The sequence below is a fragment of the Oreochromis niloticus genome, linkage group LG9 (genome assembly GCF_001858045.2).
Source record: "Oreochromis niloticus isolate F11D_XX linkage group LG9, O_niloticus_UMD_NMBU, whole genome shotgun sequence".
NCBI classification, from domain to species: Eukaryota; Metazoa; Chordata; class Actinopteri; order Cichliformes; family Cichlidae; genus Oreochromis; species Oreochromis niloticus.
In genome coordinates, this window is record NC_031974.2 from 877,439 (window position 1) to 896,972 (window position 19,534).

A 19,534-nucleotide genomic window follows, 5' to 3' on the forward strand; every position below is an offset into this window, starting at 1 on the left:
TGCATCACTGTAACTATGTTTAATAATACTACATGCAGTGAGCATGTGTTCACTTTCCACACAGTGAACAAAGGATATGTGAGACACTGTTCTTTACTTCCACCACTCTGTAAAATGAAGCATATTTCTTGTTGTAACCATTTTTGCTTCACTTTTAATGTTGCACTTCAGTCAGTATCGATTTTATTCCCGTCATAACTTTTTCCACGTGTGCGTCTTCAGACGCTGCGTTCGGCCGGTAAGACCTACATGGTGTTTTTCGTGGTGGTGATTTTCCTGGGCTCCTTCTACCTGATCAACCTCATCTTGGCCGTCGTCGCCATGGCGTACGAGGAGCAGAACCAGGCGACCATCGCCGAGGCCTGCCAGAAAGAGCGGGAGTTTCAGCAAGCCATGGAGATACTGAAGAAAGAGCAACAGGTAACTGATGCTCTGATGTGCGCAATTATCCAGCAGTGCAGTGTAAGACTAAGGAGGTCAGAAACTGCCAAAATATCTAATAAATTAATTCAATTTTATTTATACAGCGACAAATCACAACAACAGTCGCCTCAAGGCGCTTTATATTGTAAGGTAGACCCTACAATAATACATACAGAGAAGAAGATAACAATCATATGACGATTAACAAATAAATATTGTGGTGTGGGTTTTTTTAAATTTTGCTTTTCATTATACTTTTTAATTTCCAGTATTTTTTTTTTTAAATGTAAATTTAACTGGAAAAGTTGGCAGTTTTAAAAATGTGCATAATTAATCATACATGCAAAATGAAGATGCCATTGTTTTTACTTTTATATATGTATTTATATGTACTTTCTTAGTTTGTGCAAAATTAATAACAATAATCATCATAATAAGTTTAGTAAAATACTAGAGAACATATGGACAACTTTAAAACATGCTTAAACTGAGAGAGTTAATAAACCGAATAGGAGGTAAATAAGGTAAATAATTACAAATAAACACAGTAGTGAAGGCAAATATCATTTATTGTTAATGAATCAGTTATATCTTTTTTTTATATTGCTCTTTTAAGAGTCACATTAATGGATTATTACATCATTTTTATTTTTGCAGTTTTGGTCCTCCGTATAGGAATTATAAGTAAAATAAATGGTATAAATGCAACTCAGTTACTGAAGTCGATCCGCTCCATCTGCTGTGTTTCAGTGACAATAATACAGCAACAAAGGTGAACTAATGAGTGTTTAAAAGCAGTGTTTTCATGGCTTCTGTTTCACATTCTGTCCTTTAGTCTCATTCATGAATGAAAATGTATTAATATATAAATATTTATTATTCAAACATTTATTGTAACAATATTAACTCTTTCATCAGGGTGCCACACAAAAAGCTACCGACTCTGACTCATTGATGTCACCAGACCTCTCTCCTTTTGGCCCACCAATGGACAGCTTTGAGGAGCGAAGGCGGAGCCAGGCGCTGATGGGCGTGGGGGACGTGGAGGCGAACCTATCTGAGGAGAAGCTTCTGCAGGTGGACTTGACTGATGGTGGAAAGGTCAGTGGAGAAAAATCTAATTTAATACCGTTTATCTTCAGTCAAAACTTTACTTTACTCCCCCCTCCTCCTCCAGCCACTCCACCCACTCCTCGCCCGCTCCTTCTCCACAAGGACGCGGCGAAGCAGTCAGGTCTCCTCCATCTTCAACTTCCGACTGAGGAGCCGAGGGTCAGAGGGAGAGATGGCCGATGACGAGTACAGCGTACCGGGTGACGTGGTGGAGGGCGTCGGGAGTCGAACCTACAGCGGAGGAACCTTCAGCGGCATCCTGCCCCAACCGTGGCCCAAACGGAGGCCGAGCACCTACAGCACGGCCAGCCGGAGCTCCCAGGTGAGCGTGAAGCAATCATTTATATCTCTCAGATTATTGTAGTTCTTCTCAGAAAGTTGATTCTGTTCATCTGGATGAAATGTTGGGAGAAAGATTCCATCGCTCATCCAAGTGACTTCTTCAGCCTCCAGATTTACCTCTTTTAAAATGTTATTCTTTATATAAATTTACCGATTTAATCTTGCAGATTATTCTAGTTCTTTTCATGGCAATACAGCTCTTAAACCTTACAGAATATTTTAGTTTCTTAAAAAAAGAAAAAAACTTTAGTCTCAATGAATATTCAGTTTATTTAAATAAATTTAACAATTTATTGTCTTTGAATAATCTAGATTTTTAAATAAAGTTACTTCTATAATCTCATAGTATTTTTCAGTTTTCTTCTAATAATGTGTGGCTTTATAACCTCAGACCACTTTAGTCTGGGTGATCATTTGTCCAAGACCGTACCATACACCATATTAATCTGATCACAAAATTAAATTCTAATTTCTATTCCTCATAAATTGCAAATTTATTACTTTAAACTGAGAGATTCTTCTGTTTTTTTAATTGCTTGACCACTTTATGGAGTTTTTCTTACAATATTTTGTCCCTTCTGTGGTACCGTAGTTATGCTTTTGTGTTTTTTGTGTTTCCAGGTTTTTTATCCAACTCTAAACATTAACGGGAAGCTGTTTGTTGCCATGGACCAGAACGGGGTTTCCCCACCGCCACTGCAGGGGCAGCTGCCTGCTTGCACCATGGAGAAGGTCAAGGAGGAGAGTGTGAGTACCGTGTCCTGACTGTGTGTGTGTGTTCACTGCAGTGGAAACAATGGTGGAGCCTGCAGCCATCCAACACTCAAACATGTGAATTATGAATCAGCGCTTTGCATAACTCCACTCTGATATCATGGGTTAAAGACACACACACACACACACACACACACTCTCATATCAACCATCTCAGATAACAGTGCCATGGTATTCCCCCCATCTGTTCATACACGTGCACACACGCACACACACACATGCATACACAGTGTCACTGCTCTGCCATCACAAGCTAAAGCCACACATTCCAGCATAGCCGTACGACTGAAGATGTCCTTTCGTAAACACACACACACACACACACACACACACACACACACTGTTGCCACCAGACTATTTCCACACACACTCTGATCTTTGTGTGCGGTTACAATCCTCATTGAAAAGCTAACTAATATAGATTCATTCAGACTGTGTGTTCACATCACACTGTGATAAATATTTTACCAGGAGCCAATCAGGTGTCAGAAAGTCCAAATTTGGGCAAAACTGTTGGGGGAGTGTAGTCTAAGCTGAGGTTGACTTTGATAGGTTGTGACATTTGTCAAATGAATCAAAGTGCTTCAAACCTTATACTGTATATCAAAAATGTATGGAAGCACGGAGGTGTCAGCTTCTGCTTAGAAGACACTTTTGAAGCGTTAACATTTGCAGTTTGACAGAAGCTATCTTTGGTTTTTGGTGCCAGAAGTCACCAAAAGGGAAAATGAACTGTATCACACAGATAGCAGCTAGTTAGTGCTCGCTAGCATCCAAATAAAATAGAGCTCAGAGGGCAAACGTGCTGTCCTGATTCGATGATTGAGGTGTGAGAACAAACAACCAGTGGTCCAGATGAGTTCAGTCAAAACAATGATTTTATTGAACACACGCGTGGGAAGATATACACCATCACATCGTCGGCATAAATCTCCGCTAGAAAGCACACTTCAAATGGTTTTTGTATGTCAGGGTTTACGCCCCTTCTTGCGTCAGCAGATAACATAACATGCATAAATTACAGTTAATGACAGTTGCTACATTTCTTTTGTTGACGACCTTTTACCATACTTAAAGAGCTGTTTACAGCCATCTTCACTCCCGGTGTTTCCTGTTGCTCCTTCTCTTCTTGCTTATCTTCTGGAACATCATGAGCACGTCCTGTACCAAACCTGTTGCTATGCAGGTACAAAATGCAGTTGCAAGCAAAATATATCTTACCTCTCACCTAAAAACTCATATAACTTTTGTCTGTGTATGTAAGCGTGTTTGCATTGACCTTTTCTGCACTCTGTCACCTTTCACAATATGTCATCTGAACAGTCTCGCCAGATGAAGCTTATAACCCTCAAAAGACTGAGTGCTAACTCTTTATGAGCACATTTGCAATATGTATAAGAAAATGATTATGATCACTTCACTTAATAAAAGTTTTACCAAAATGCCACTACTCAAGCTTAATAAAAAATGATATATTTCCCACAGTGCTCAAGAGACAGCTGAAAGTGGCCATTAAAGGAGCAAAAAGCTGCAGTTCCTCTAATGTCCACTTGAAGCTCCGTCCAAAGTGAATCAGTTCCCAGTGACTCCCATGTTAACATTCCCAACTTTATAGCAAAAATAAACATGTTTATAGCCTGGTACAGCTGTGAGGGGGAGCTGGCTTGCCTGTTTAAATTGCATTGAGGCTTAAGGGTTTTTTTTATTTGGGACGTGTCTGACAGGTGGATGCCAACTAGCTGCTAGCTGTCTGCTAGGCTTAAACTCAGCTAAGTGGAGTTTATAAACTGGACCACGTTTGTGGTGTTGGAGCCTTTGGAGCATTTTTAATGCAATTATATGATCAATGATAAGGCTGGTGTGAGGTTAATTGTACTAACACAGCGGTCCCCCAATCCCCGGGCCACGGACCGGTACTGGTCCATGAGTCGTTTGGTACCGTTTGGTAAATTAATTTTTTTCAGGGTTTTTATTGTTATGTTTCTTTTAATCATTTTTATTGTTAAGTTGGTTTCCCCGGGTCTTTTCCCGTGTGTTATGAATAAATCTTCTTTTTTTCGGTACTGGTACTGGTTTTATTTCGTTTTATTTATTTATGACACCTTAAAGGCCGGTTCATGAAAATATTGTCGGACATAAACCGGTCCATGGCGCAAAAAAGGTTGGGAACCACTGTACTCACAGACCATCCAAGAGGTCTGAGCTGCAGTGAGGAAAATTCCAGGGTTTTGTTTGAAATTCACCTTGCAGTAATTAGCTGTATCTGTGTCTGTGTGATGGCCCTGGATAGTTCATGGATGCTTTCTAACCAGGATAGGAAGCATTGGCTCATGACTCAGCATGTGGTTAACAAGCTGAAGTCCACAAAGAAAGGTCGATGTCGAGCTAGCTATGTCCACATGTTTTTGCCCCAGTAAACTGCCCAGTCTGTCAACACTGACCTCTATTGATGAGCTACAAGATCGAATGTACAGTAGGCTCAACAATCATACTGAAGCCAGAATCACTAACTCAGCATTAGACAGTATTCCCATTTAACAGCCATACAAACATGCACACACCGGCTGTGCTGATGCCACAAGTAACTAATGTACAGTTTTCACTTGAAATCCTAAAATAGGTTCATTCTCGTTGCTTCCTGCGTTGCACATATTTTTTCACCAAGGCTGTTGACATCCAGCAGTCAGCTGTGCGCACGGAAACATGCAGTACATAGATGCATCCTGGGTCATGTCCAGTCAAGATGATAATCAGATCACACTCGTACTGCATGACTCACTGACCAAACACATGCAGAAAAGGTGAGAAAGTCTGCCTGTGCAGATGTGTTCTCCATAAACAGGTGTTTACACGCTGCTTTGCACTTTTCTTTGGCTAAACGGGGACAAATGACATAACGTACCCAGCATGAATACAGTAAACAGGCAACAAGATTCTTGGTACTCAAAGCTTTGTGGTTTCCTCTTGTAGTCCAAGTGCTGTTCACTAATCATATTTGGGCGGGGTTCGGTCTGATACAATAGGATGGTGCGTACGTTTAGTCTGCACTTTAGTTTTTGTCTGTGTGGGTTCTCAGCTAAGTCATGGCCATTGCTGAAGGTCTTTCTTTTCCAAGTTTCTTTGATGATACAGTCGTTCCAGCTGAATGCGTCCACGTACTTATTCACGCATTCGTGACTTCCAGGTTGGACTACTGCAACTCTCTCTACATTGGCCTTTCCTCCTCCCTTCTCCTTAGATTGCAGACTGTCCAGAATGCGGCGGCACGCCTTTTGACAGGTAGCAGGAAATTTTCCTCCATCACTCCTGTTCTTGCTGGCTTGCACTGGCTGCCAGTAAAATACCGTATTCAATTAAAAATACTACTTTTCACGTACAAAATTATCAATAATTTGGCGGCGAGCTACCTCAGTGAGCTTCTTAGGTTACACACTCCTGTCAGAGCATTTAGATCTGCTAGCCAACTTCTTCTGGAGTCTCGGGGCGACCGTGCGTTTGCTGTAGCTGCCCCAGTCTTATGAATCTTCCTGTTGCTATCCGGGCATCTGGCTCTATGCCATTGTTTAAATCACAGCTGAAGACTTATTTATTTGATCTTGCTTTTCCACCTAGCTAATATTTGGTGTGCATTGATGCATTTTTATCCGTTATGCTTTGTAACTACTTTTATGTATTATGATTGTCATGGTTTTAGAATTGATACGTGCCGGGTCCTTTCTCTTTTCCCTCCCAGCTCCTTTTTCCTATTTTATTTTTTTGTCAAGCACCTTGGTATACCCTTGGTTTTTTAGTGTGCTTTATAAATAAAGTTTATTATTATTATTATTACATTCAGCTGGAACGACCATCATTAAACAGAATTAGAAGCCTGCACACCATCCGCCATCTGTAACCCCGTCTTCAGATCCCTTCCCAGATTCACCCCCAACTTACACTGAGACCCATGTGACCTCAGTGCTGATGACATGGTTGATCAACAACTTGCAGCGTCGCCTCCATGGTAACCTAGCTAGAAGTAAAATAAGTGGTACTCTCCATCAGTTCTTAGAACTGAAACGGTGAATGAGTGGTGGAACATCTTCATGATCCTAAAAATGTAGTCCAGTTTCCTCCAACTGAAGTGTTTAAGAACTCTGAAAGTTTCATTCAACATAACTTCTATTAAAAAAAGTCAGAGAAACAGAGGTTGATCGTTGCACTGAGCACTCACCATGTTGTAAATGACCAAAGCTAGTAACAGGAAGGTTGGCTTTCTAGTTCTAACTGAAGTCTGTTAGCTTGTCTTGTGAATTATGTGGTGTTGCTACAATGACCCCAAACATAGCACACGAGGCACGCTCACTGTTAAACACTGAAGGGACTCATACGTGAATTCTGCCCCTGCGGCATTGAGTGGAGAGCTGCTTCCAAAATTGGGAGTTCCTGGACTGCTTCCACATAGATGTTTGTTTAGAAGCCGAATTTAGGTTACTTGCACTCTTTTGTCGTTAAAGAAAAAGTAAGGCAATTTAGATAGTTATTTGTTTGATCATGTTTATTTAAATACAGTGTGAAAATCTTGAGAGTAAAATCTCTCTTCGGGAGAGTGTCCGGGGCTAAGATGGCATGTTTTATAAAGGTAGAAACTGGATCTCTTGGACCAACACAACCATGGGGAAAAAACATGCAATTTTGACATAGAGAGGTTCTGACAGGGTTCAAGCCCCAAGCTTCTTGTTGTGAAGCGTTAGTGGTAACCACTGATCCACCGTGCTGCCTGTTATAACCCTGAAGACAAAGAAATGAACCTGTCTGGATAACTAGATCCTGATTACTAGAAATGTCAAATCACCGGCATGAATGGTCACCTCATGGAATCAAATGTCTTCAAAATACTGAGTTAAAAATGAAATATAAACATCTTTTTCTGTTACAGAGCTCTGATCTTTTGATTATTCCTTTAGTCAAAGTGCTGATTCTCAGAATATTAATACCATTCCTGGTTTTCACATTTTCCCGTTGTCCTTGAAGTGATTTTAGTTACTCTGAAATGACTTTCATCTCGAGTTTGTAAGGGGTGAGAATGGGTTTTTCAGTGTTCTGTCTTGCAGCACAGTAGTGCCACTTGAAACAGCAGCTTTCAGACACTTCTGTCAATTTAACGTTACCTCGGTTCCATCTTCGCTCTCACAGCAGAGCCTTATAAAACCTGTGGCAGCTGAAAGGCAGCGAGCTCCACGCCATTAGGGAATGCATTTATTTTAATACTTGTTTACAGTGGTGCCTTTTCCCCGTCAGGCAGTGGGTTTAGAGTATCATCAGGACAAACACAGCAGCTCCACGCCTGGAGGTGTTCAGTCACCTCCACCTGCTCATAACCCGCTTCCAGACCTTCACTGTTATACAACAAGGAGGAGGAAGAGGAGAAGAACAGGGCAAAGTAGTTAAATACACTCAGAGTTCACTTTATTAGGTACACCTGTAGGCTTGAATTCAGTGTAGGGTAACTGTTCTGCCAGGAAGTTTAGTTTTATGATGCTGTGCAGCTTCATGATTAAACACACTGTTACTTTGTTTATTGTGTGTTATGTTTTAAATAAAGACACATACAAGAAGAGCAGTTAATTACAATATATGATACCAATATTTCATAACTTTTTTGAAAATACGATAACTCGAGAACGAAGCAACGTAGCAGTTTCAAATTGAAACCACAGGTACATCTGCCAGAAATCCTGGATGAATTTAATCTCAGTGACCTCAACCGCAAGGTCAGAGGTCAAGTATTTATAAAATATTCTAAAAATTCCTAAAGTCTCGAGAAAGAAATCTCCCAAGATTTTGATAATGTAAAAATACTTTCTGAAAGTAGAATTTACTGAAGCTACTAAGGAAAGCAGCACTACTGATACTTTGTACAGTGGTGAATGTTAAAATGACAATAGTGGGGTGTTTCTAACTGCAGGTTTTTCTGAATGGAATTCTTATGTGTAGGTCCTCGGTCATCAAGATCATGGCATTCTAAGAACCTAAAGTCAAAGGCAAATGGCCTTCCTCATCAAGTCCTCCATGACCTCTTATCTGAAAGGGTTCAGGTTTAAAAGTTGATCGGGAATCCTGAATTTCTCACAAATTTGTGAGAAGCAGAAAAACAGGTGGACTAACATTAATGTTCCACATGAGACATGATTGTCTGAGAAACTCAAAAGAATCTTCTACTGCAATTCAGACCCAGCAACACTCCCAGATAACAAAGTGGTTCATCCCAAGACAAAAGCATCCACATCCAAACTAAGCAACGTCATGCATGCCGTGCAATGCAGTGAGGAGTGCTTGGGATATAAGATCACCCAAAGGACCACTCCACAGTTACATGTCACACCATAGTAGGGTTAGCCCATCAGGACAGACGTCAACTCCACATCTACACCTAAAAGAGAAGAGACACTCTTGAGGAGACAGATGTTCACCTTTTAAATTGAGATGATTTGAGAGCAGAGTAAAGGAGGCCATCTATGTCCACCTGGGATGACCAAGCAGGTGGTGGCCTACAACATCAACCATCAACCACCTGCAACACAGTCCTGAGATCCTTTCCCAGGTGATTTAAGCACCATCCATTCCTCAATCCATGTGATCTAGGCATGTTGGGACTTCTTCTGTGTGACAGCCCCGACCAAGGTTAATAACTTAGACTCTTCTCTAGCTTTCGGAACTGATGAAGCCAGAGCTGGAACGTCTTCAGGAGCCTGAAAGAAGTCAAATGACCTTCGACTTGAGCACTTTAGACTATTCATGGGAAGAATAGTTTAATTCTAAGTAAATGATATTGAAGTTTAACCTTTGACCTGGACTTTAAGTTTTTTGGTTGTGTGATGTCACTTTAAGCCTGAGTGCAGTTTTAAGGCTTTGCTAGCATTGGGCTGCTGTGAGCGTTTAATCGTCAGCAGTCCTGTAACAGTGTGTTTCATGGACTCGGGTACAAAGGAAACTGAAAAGGTTTATTGGAGTCTATGAGGAGTGACTTACCTCTGGAGCCAGCCTAAAGTGGCTGCTAATGAGAAAGTTCTGAAGCATCTGCAAACAGTTAGCCCAATTCAGTTCAGTTCGGTTTTATTTCTGTAGTGCCAAATCTCAACAGTCACCTCCAACAGCAAGTCAGCACATTTTGGTAATCTCACCTTTTCTGTCTGGTTTCTGCTGCTGCCAGGCAAAATTCCCCTTCACCACAAATAAAAAACTGAAATCTCCTGCAGTGTGTAGAAAAAGTTACTTCTTGATAAACTGAATGTAAACTGCAGGGGTTGTGTGGGAGTTCAGAGCAGCTCTGAGTTCAGTTTATAGTTTCATGCTTTGACATGAAGTATTTCTGCTTCTCTTGTCCATCCATCCACAAACCTGTTGTCCTGCTGCTCAGACTGATGCAGAGACGAGTGGGAGGAGGAGGAGAGGACGAGAACTCACTTATTTGCCATGGAAATGTCCCCATGGCAACCCACAGCAGCCAGCGGAAGCTAAAACGGCTGGCTGTGTGCGTGTGTGTGTGTGTGTGTGTGTGTGTGTGTGTTTCCCTGGTGCTTCCCTGCCTGGCACACAGACAGGATGTAGGCGGTGTTGTGGGCGGCGACCTTCAGGCCTGTGCGTCATGCTTCATTGGAAGAACACTTAGCAGGAAGTGTTATGTAATCACACCTGAGCAAATGAGGTTCATGCAGGTTCCTCTGTGTGAGGGCCGAGGAGTCCGGAGCTCACTGGGGACCACTGTCAGGCCTTTACAAGGCGAGCAGCTGAGCACCGTTCAAACCTACACAACTTTATTTAAAAGGCAGTTTTGCAGCAGCAAAAGGTCTTCTATTGTGAGATCCAGCAGTTTTCTTTGTGTCAGCTGAGCTGTGCTGCGGCGACAACCAGATGCATTCTGCAGTTTTTAAACGGGTGTAACAGGAGCTATCAGACCTGCTTTTATATCATTTTCCATTTGTATTCATGTAAAGCTTCTACAAATTCGCAAATTATCATTTGATTTCTTGAATAAGACATCTCACAATGTGAAATACACAAATAACTGCACCAATAGATCCAATATTGGGTTAAAATAATCCAACCAAACTCAGCAGGTCACATGAACCTATAAGATTAAAGTTTCTATTAAACATCACATGCTGTGGAACGTCCTCTCCTTCTCCGAGAGCAAAGTTCTCACATCCAGGAGAACCTTCAGCTGTCTGAAAGGTTAGATCTGAAATTACCTTCCACTAGCTGTGCTTGCTAAAATGCTCAGGCCTAAAGATGAGTAACACAACCACAACTCTGACATCTGCTTGCATGAATGACCGGAATGAGAGTTTAAAAAGGACGCATGATGAATGTACAGAGAGGACTTTCTGAACTGTTGGGCGAGGATCTCAGTGAGTAGGCAGTAAGGAGGCTCTGATGGCTAATCCAATGCTTGGATTTTAGTAGGACAGTTAGAAGTACAGCTTACTCAAAAGACGTGCTGCAAATTTAAACACAGAAAACCACTGAAGCACTTTGTCTTAAAAACCTGCTCGGACAAGTTTATTCTTTGAGGAAAATTGATTAAACAAAATGTAGATTATAAGCTTTAAGTCTTCATTAGATCTGACACACCATCAGTCCTGGATGGCTCTGCAACAACAACTTGCTTGTTATTTCCTGTTATATGGTCTTGAAGGCTGTTGTTGGCACTTTAAAGACATTCCAAAGACAAACTTTGTGAGCACAAAACTGTTATTCACACAGCTCGTTTAATCTAGTTTAAGGCAGTTCTTACAACCTTATTAGCAAGATTTCCTATACTGTCCAAGAGGAGAGCACTCTTGCACTGTAAATTGTAGGGCTTTTATTGTGAAGGGTAATAACAGGAGGATGCATATATTATACATTTGTATGGATGCAGCACTGACAGCTCCTCATGTTTTAGTTTCTGTTCTGTGGAGACTGGTACGTGGCCACATGTCATTTACTTTGATCAACATATTAGTTTCATCCCCCTATTTCTTGACATTTATCTGAGTTTTACTCGATGTGGTACCAACGCGTTCCTCCTGAGATATTCCCAGACCTGATGGAACATACTTTATAATCCATCTGCTCTCTTTCCAGTCAGGAATGGCTTCCATGAGCCACCATGATCACTACCAAGAGCTCATGAAAATCAACAAGGGTTGCAGCAAATTAATGTTGAGAGCCAGTTGATTACTTAGTATAATTTAAACTTTTAATTTGAGAGGCAGCAGCTGAAGTCAGGCTTTAAGAGGAGAGTCGAGTGGGTGTTTTAGAAGTTCAACCCTCGTGCAGCTCATCTGATACATGAACAAAAATCCAGCAGTGCTTTTTAGTGAGGATGAAAGAGATAAACAGACACACAGCAGCGGCACGCTGATTTCTCTGATTCATTGAACACCAGTCATCACCTGCTTCTCTGTTGCCGTGGTGATAGACTGCACACACTCACACACACAAAGAAATCACAGCACTACGTTTGACCCATTTGACCCAACATGAATGTGTGTATGTGTGATGCTATCACAATGGTAACAGAAGAGTCCAAGGCAGCTCATACTCATGAATGAATGATGAGTATGTGTGACAGCAGGCTCAATCAAATGAGGATGTCTTTAAAACATATCTTTGGAGGAGCTGGTAGAGATCTTTGAGATTTTGGTTCTTCTTCTTAATCCCAGACTAACTGCATGATTGTTAAGATGGGACTCTGTGTGGGGTAATACCATATTTTATTCTCTGGTTGCATGTTGGATAAAGGTCTAAACATCTGAAGTAATCAGGATGACTTCCATCTTTTTAGGTTCCCACATCCACCACAGAGCTCAGCACGATGCTGCTTCCTCGGCCTTCGTCCACGCAGGACTCGGAGCGCCGGGGCAGGGCAATGAGTGCTGCCAGCTACCTCACTGACGTCATGGAAGGTGAGAAGCAAAGTGAGCCACGCTAATTCTAATGCAGGGCACACACACACACACACACACTAAATATGATGTGAGTCATTATAAACCAAGGTATGAATTCAGTATATTTAACCCTACGATAGCAAAAACATGTGGCCGTCCTCATCAGCTTCTACAAATGTTTAAGCTTCTCAGATGACAAATGAAATATCTTCATGAACCTGCATTAAGAAGTCCAGCTCCCATCAGTTTAGCTACCAGCATGCCTCTGCCCTGGGGCCTCCACATGCTTATGGTCTGGAGAGCAGCAGCAGGTTTCTTAGCTTCTTAGCAGACACCGAAGTCAGGGTTGCAAAGTGGCTTGCAGATGTGGCATGAGCTGTAGACAGGCTAAAATAGCTTAGTTTAAACTTTAGCTGATGTTCTGCTGAGCTTTCTGAATTAATGGTCCACAGTTTGTTGTTTTACAGGGAATAATTTAGCTGCCATAATTCATAGACTGAACTTAATGGTGGAATTTTAGTCAGTTTTCATGCCCATTACCGATTGGTGTGAATGGCTTTCCTATTCAGACAGGATTCAAAGGGATTCCCTTCATCCCCCGTGTGAATTAGACAAATTAAATGTGCTTTTTCTAGACAGATTATTATTTTTTGCTCCCATTAATTAAAAAAAAGCATAAATAATCCCATATGAGTCATTCTATTTGAGCTGCTTTGGTCTGCTAATGGTTGTTTTTGCATCTGCAATCCGCTTTGCAAACCGCTTCTATGCCATCTCCTTGTTTCATGCTGTACTGTATCTGACTTAATGTCATAGTGGTTGCATTTATTTGACAGTGTTAGTGTAGAACAGATGGCAAAGTGGGGAAAGAGAGAAGGGAAACGACACACAGCGAATGACCAGGGGCGGAGTTGAATCCAGGCTGCTGCCTCGGTACATGGGGCATGTGCTCTATCAGGTGGAAAAAATACAGATAAAAACAACTTATTGATTCTACACGTGCAGTTTTTATGCCCCGGTGACCATAGAAATCAATACTGAGCCTTTATCCACATTCATTTAGATGGGGACTTCCTAATATTATCCCAAATACCCGCTGGGCTGAGGCTGAGTGAGACTCCTTTGATTTATTTAGCAGACTTTGATAGCAGCGAAACAAAGTGAAGCTAATCTTAATCATTCTTAAAATAATCCCACACAGGATTAAACGGATTTCCTTTCTTTACAGAAGCTTCTGTTTCACTTCATTTCTACGAAAAGGCAGAGCGATTTAAAACAGGCTCATTACCTGGAAAAAACAAGTTTCTGCATCAGCTCCAGCATCCCTTCACATTTTATGTGTTTGCTTTTGTGTGTCAATATGGGACTGTAACCTTGCCTGACTTTGTGTCTCAATATGTGTGTGTTTGTGTGTGATTGTGTAACCACGTATTTGTCTGAATTATAACGCTTTTGTGGGTGCGAGAGAGGAGCCTGTGTGTAGCTGAGTTTGCTTCAAAGTCAGTGTGTGTGTGTGTGTGTGTGTGTGTGTGTGTGTGTGTGTGTCGCTGCCCTAGTCAACCCCAGGGGAACACAGGCTTTGTTTGCGCCAGGGACTTGGGAAAAGGGAGAGAGACACAGAGAGAGAATGATAGAAACAGAGAGGGAGAGAGTGTTATCCTGGTCACCCTCATTAACCGTGAGATCATTCCAACTTCCTGTGTGTGTGTTTGTATGTGTGTGTGTGTGATATTGGTGTGTTACATTTCTGGATTCATATCAAATCTGCACTCGTGTGTGTTCTAAGCGTGTGCGTGCGATAGGTCTGCTGAGTCACAGTCGCTCCCCTCGGCAGTCGCTGCTCTTACAGAACAGATCATTATACAGGAAAATAGAAAATCCCACTGCTGTCCTCCCTGCATCCATCTGCACACCCTTCATCCCTCCGTCCCTCCTCGGCTCCCCTCTTTGATTTATTCATGTCATTTTTAAAATTATCATCTGTTTCCCAGGAGACTTTCCTTCAATTTAAAATAAGCTTTATGAATTTATTTTGCATGATTTAGCTCGAGCTCTTCTTTGGATTAAAAAAAAATAAAAACAGCACTCGATCCATAATGTTCTTACCAGTTCAGATGAACTAAGCAATCACCAGGTGGCGTTTGGTGTATGGAGAGAAAAAAGTGCCAAAATAAAATAGCATTATTAAAATAAATCAAAGCATAAATTGTAATTTTATAAATATTTGCTTCAATTTACATCTGCATTCTGCATCAGCTATGATTTTGTCATAATTATAAAATATTCAAAGTATGTCTGGTAATAATCGTGAAACCTACACTGGAGGTAGTCATACGGCATTTTCATAACTGAAAAACAATTTTGCTAAAACACTGTAACCAAATCACTTTTACACCCACTCCAAGTGTCTCAGCCTAAAGAATAAACAATCAGTTTTTATTCAGCATCATTTTAATAAGCTGCACAAAGATGATGTCACTGATGAAGGGGAACAGAGCCGTTCGTACCTCAGGAGTTTCTGATGATTCACTGCAGAAAACTTTAAGAAGTTTGGCTCAACTTTAGTTGGCTGCTCAAAACAAGTTATATCAGATGGAAAGTTTTTACTTAATATAAATACCAGGTTCATTTTTCAATCGTGACTCTTTTTGTGTGAAAATCATTTTCTAATCTGGTCATATGTTAACTGTAAATGTAGCTTAAAGCTGTGAAATGGGGAAACAGTAACAGTGTTCATGTTTGATATATCAGTTTGGAGATTTCCCATCAATCAGACAACTTTAGGTCCTGAAGAAGGTTTTCATGAACCTTGAAGGACCTGGATAATTTTATCTTATGTCATAATCAGAAATGGTGATGAAGAAGTGCAAAGAGAGCATCTATTGATCCTCGCTCAGCTCACATAAATGTCTCTATAAGGGCTCTTTTACAAAGAACAATCTGGGAGTGCGACTCCTCCCACTGCTGCCATAATGCCGTCGGTCATCACACTGACACCAGAGGACACCTTGTAAACATTTAGGAATACTGCAGCCCTGTGACTTTTCACAGTCTGCATTCTCGAGGCTCCGTCACTCCACAACAGGCTTTTCTACTTTAAATAAAAGGCTGCAAATCCACCAGTGCTTTTTTCATAACGTGCCTTCACTGTTTGTTTTACTGGTTTGATTTTCCGATTAATTATTTCACGTGTTCAGGACTGTTCGCCATCAAGCTTTGTGCCACACAGCCACAGAGCAGCCCACCAGCTATTTTATTTTAAAGTATTTCTCTTATCTTTGTTGTTATTGAAAAACATAATTATAGGTAATGCAGTCTGAGCCTCTGCTCCAGAAGTATTTATATTCACTAGCTGGGCCCACGTCCTCATTTTAACTTTGACAGCGTTTTAGTAGGTAAAGGTGAATGCTTGGACATGAATTGAGCTGCGGTTTGGGGAAGGCCTCGAAGGGTACTGGCGATGGCTCTCGGGCCTGGCAGATCCCCGTGTACTAAATAGAAGTGAAGAAGTTGAAGAATGGAGAAGAAGGAGGGAGGGTGGGGCACGTAAACGAGAATGAACAGCTTGCAGAACTGGGGGAACCTATATCGATGACAGCCGGAAGGAGCGTGTTTGGAGGCGTGGTCCCGCTCCTGAAATTCCGATACATAATCTCCAATAGAAAGAGCTTCAGATTGTAACACAACAGATACATTTATCAGTCCAAAATTCCTTTTAGACCAGTCTTTGTTCCTATCAATAATCACATTTGCCCATTTATTGATTTAGCCATTGATTGGTATTCTTTTCACCTTGCCTCCATCCTGCTGTATCCGAATTATCTCTTGACTTAAATCACTTCTGTTCTTGTTTTAATCGAGCAAAATGTTAGATCAGAGTCAAAGTCATGCACAATCCCAGCAGATCAGCTGATTTTAGAGGTAATTTGAGCTCATTTTAAGCCAAATCTCGTCTTTTAGGCTTACTATGTATTAATTTGTCATCTCTTTCATTCATCCTTACACCTGGAAAATCACATCTAGGGCCCAATATTTTTGCATCTTTAGTCCGTTCTGCAATCTGCTTTGCAACTTACCCCCTTCCCAGCTTCTCAGTTGTTCATTTTCCAATTGAACCAGTGTAACTTTGTTTATGGAGAAGGAAACCACAGTTGTCTTTGCCTACAGTGCCTCCTGACCACATTTTGTTTCCTGTGCAGAACTGGAGGAGTCCCATAAGAAGTGTCACCCCTGCTGGTACACGTTTGCCCACCGTTACCTGGTTTGGGAGTGCTGCCCTATGTGGCTTAAGGTGAAGCAGCTGGTGAAGATCATGGTGATGGACCCCTTCCTGGACCTCGCCATCACCGTCTGCATCGTCCTCAACACGCTCTTCATGGCCATGGAGCACTATCCCATGACTGACGAGTTCAACGGCATGCTCACCATCGGGAACCTGGTAGGAACGATGGATGAATGCATGTGTGGATGCTTCTGGTGTATAATGGTGGGAAAGCAGTAAAGCATGGTTATTAGTGGAGATATGTGGATGAGAGACACATAGACACACGTGCACTGTTCACCTAAAACAATGACAGGAATACAGAAGCAAACAAGATCAGATATTTGCAGAATAATCAGCTCAAAAACTGCTGCTTTACAAAGAATCACAAACTGAACCTAAATAACAGACGGGGAAACCCCATAAAGGTACAGGGGGAAACCACAGGGACCATAAAGAAGCCCCATTTCCCCCTGTGCTTATAGCAGATGGTTTATTTTGCCCTCGAGGCCTCTTTATTTATTCCAGCCCCACCCTCTGCCTCCTCTTTTAATAAACCAGGAACCACTGGAGCAGCAGACAGGTAACTCAAAAGAGAGAAAAAGTAATTAACGCAGCTCATGAAAGATGAAACATCATAAACTAATTGCTCGAGCAACATTAAATGATTATTTGCAGCCCTGTCGAGTTTAAATGAGCTCAGACAAATACATTTAAACTGGATCTGAAGCCCACACTGTTATCGAATCCTCCATTTAGCAGCTATACATTTAAATGTGTCCTTTATTGTTTAACTAATAGTTTTAACAGGTTATCCATACTTTAACCTTCAAGGGCCTACTAGGAGAAACCCCTGAAGCTCTTTTGTGAACTGAGCAGTTTCTATTATATTTCAGGCCTGGTTATAGAACAATTACTGCGTGTTCATGAGGATGGTCTATCTATGGAGGTATTATTTGAAAAACCTGGAAATTATTCTATTGGTCATCAAATCACGTCTTTATGGACTAGTCCCAGAATACACACTTATTTCTAGCAGGTTTCCTAGCTAACAGTTACCAGAGGGTCAGTGAGCAGTCTTTTAAGGCTGCATGCCTTCAGATTAGAAGTTTCATGTATTTGCCTGCAACTACTCACAGTGTGTGAGAAAAAAACTCAGTGGTTGCTAGACGGTCGCTGGCAGGCCTCTCCATGTTACCGAAGCCTTAATTCTTAATTATTAAGTTAGCTGAGTGCATCTTTTCGTGTACTCCCTGCCTATCCATTGTTCTCTTCCATAAACTAATGGCATGGTGTATGTAAAGAAACCTGATAATGTCAAATCCAATATCCTGTTTCATGCTGGGAAAAATGTCAGGACTTTTACCTGCCACATGTTCACAGATATGTATTTTATCTATTTGTATTGTAACATGAGGTTCTCTCTAAATCGCTGAAAAGAGATTCAGTCAGTTTCGTGAATCTCTTTTCAGCGATTTAGAATCTGGCAAACTTGTCTTGGAAGAGCAGAGTGAAGGAAGCTTCTCACTGGTTGTTTACAAGCAGGTGTGGAAACAAACTTCGGGCGGGTTGAAGAGACTGTGACATTTTCCAAAAGTGACAAAGAGCACGACGGTTTGGGAAACCCCCGTCGGACATTTGAAACCACAGCAAATCTTTTTGGACAATTTCAAATCCTCAGGATTCAGAGAGGGAAAAATAGAAACTCATTTCATTGCCTTTCTAGAAAAGTCTGTGTTTTTTCTCTTTGTGAAAAAAAAAAAAAAGGCGAGGTGGGTTTCAGTATTAGAGCTGACAGATGCAGGTCAGATAGCTTTAAACCACCGTGACTAACTCCAGTGTTTGAGCCCGCAGGTGTCCCGACTATCTGACAGGAGCTGATAGGTTGATGCAATATGGTAATTGGTTCACCTGAGGTGTGAAAGGCCCTCAGCCAGAGTCAGTGTGCTAATCACACCTGTACACACACAGACACACACACACACACACTTGTTTCCGTCCAGTGATGTCAGGTTTCCTCAGCTCAGGCTGCAGGCAGAAAATGGTAATACAGTTTATAAGTAGAAACAGTGATTTTTGGCCTGCCGGCAGCAGTGGTTCAGTCAGTGGGGCCAGGCTCAAAGGTGGGCCTCTGTGGGAGAGTCACATGGATTATGAGAGATGCTTTTAGCAATGCTATGATGCCCCAGCATTCATTTTCCTCTGTAAACAACCAATTTCTTCAAAGAGTAAGTAAACAAAATGATCTTCAGTTTCAACCGAGGCGAATCAGCAGCGAAATGCAGCACTGCTTTACTGCTTCTTCTGATTGGTTGTGCAGCCACCAATGCTCACGCTGTCTTTTCACTGTGTTCAAACTACAGAAGTGAAATTCATAAGCTGCTCTAACTCTAAATTTTAGAGTAACCAGAGACAATATTAGGATTGCAAATGTCACTGAATCCTAAATAGAAATCTATGGCGCAATTCTGAAATGCCAAAGATGGCAGCTGTCCTACCACAACCTCAGAGGGCCGATCAATAGCTGCATGAGTTGATTGTGTTTGCACAGAACAGGCTCACAGCAGCTTTAACTGTGTGCCCACAGACATATTCGTTACTGTAACAAAGGCGTACTTAATTGTCTGTATCCATTTTCTTGGCTTGCTATAACCCTACAGTGAAACAGCAATGGGAGAAGCCGGTCCAAAGGCAGGAGATGTTATTAATC

General features: G+C 41.5%; 1 protein-coding gene across 3 annotated transcripts in view; it reads left to right on the plus strand.

The window, feature by feature from the left end:
• The window catches only part of LOC100703031 (sodium channel protein type 4 subunit alpha), a 243,891-nt gene that overhangs the window by 135,913 nt on the left and 88,444 nt on the right, over positions 1 to 19,534 (plus strand). For all 3 annotated transcript variants that reach the window (XM_019356723.2, XM_025910382.1, XM_013265205.3), the window contains exons 11-16: positions 223 to 420; positions 1,342 to 1,524; positions 1,601 to 1,858; positions 2,500 to 2,625; positions 12,461 to 12,581; positions 16,763 to 17,001. In XM_019356723.2, the coding sequence (XP_019212268.1) occupies positions 223 to 420; positions 1,342 to 1,524; positions 1,601 to 1,858; positions 2,500 to 2,625; positions 12,461 to 12,581; positions 16,763 to 17,001 (1,125 nt within the window). The remainder of the gene's footprint in view (positions 1 to 222; positions 421 to 1,341; positions 1,525 to 1,600; positions 1,859 to 2,499; positions 2,626 to 12,460; positions 12,582 to 16,762; positions 17,002 to 19,534) is intronic.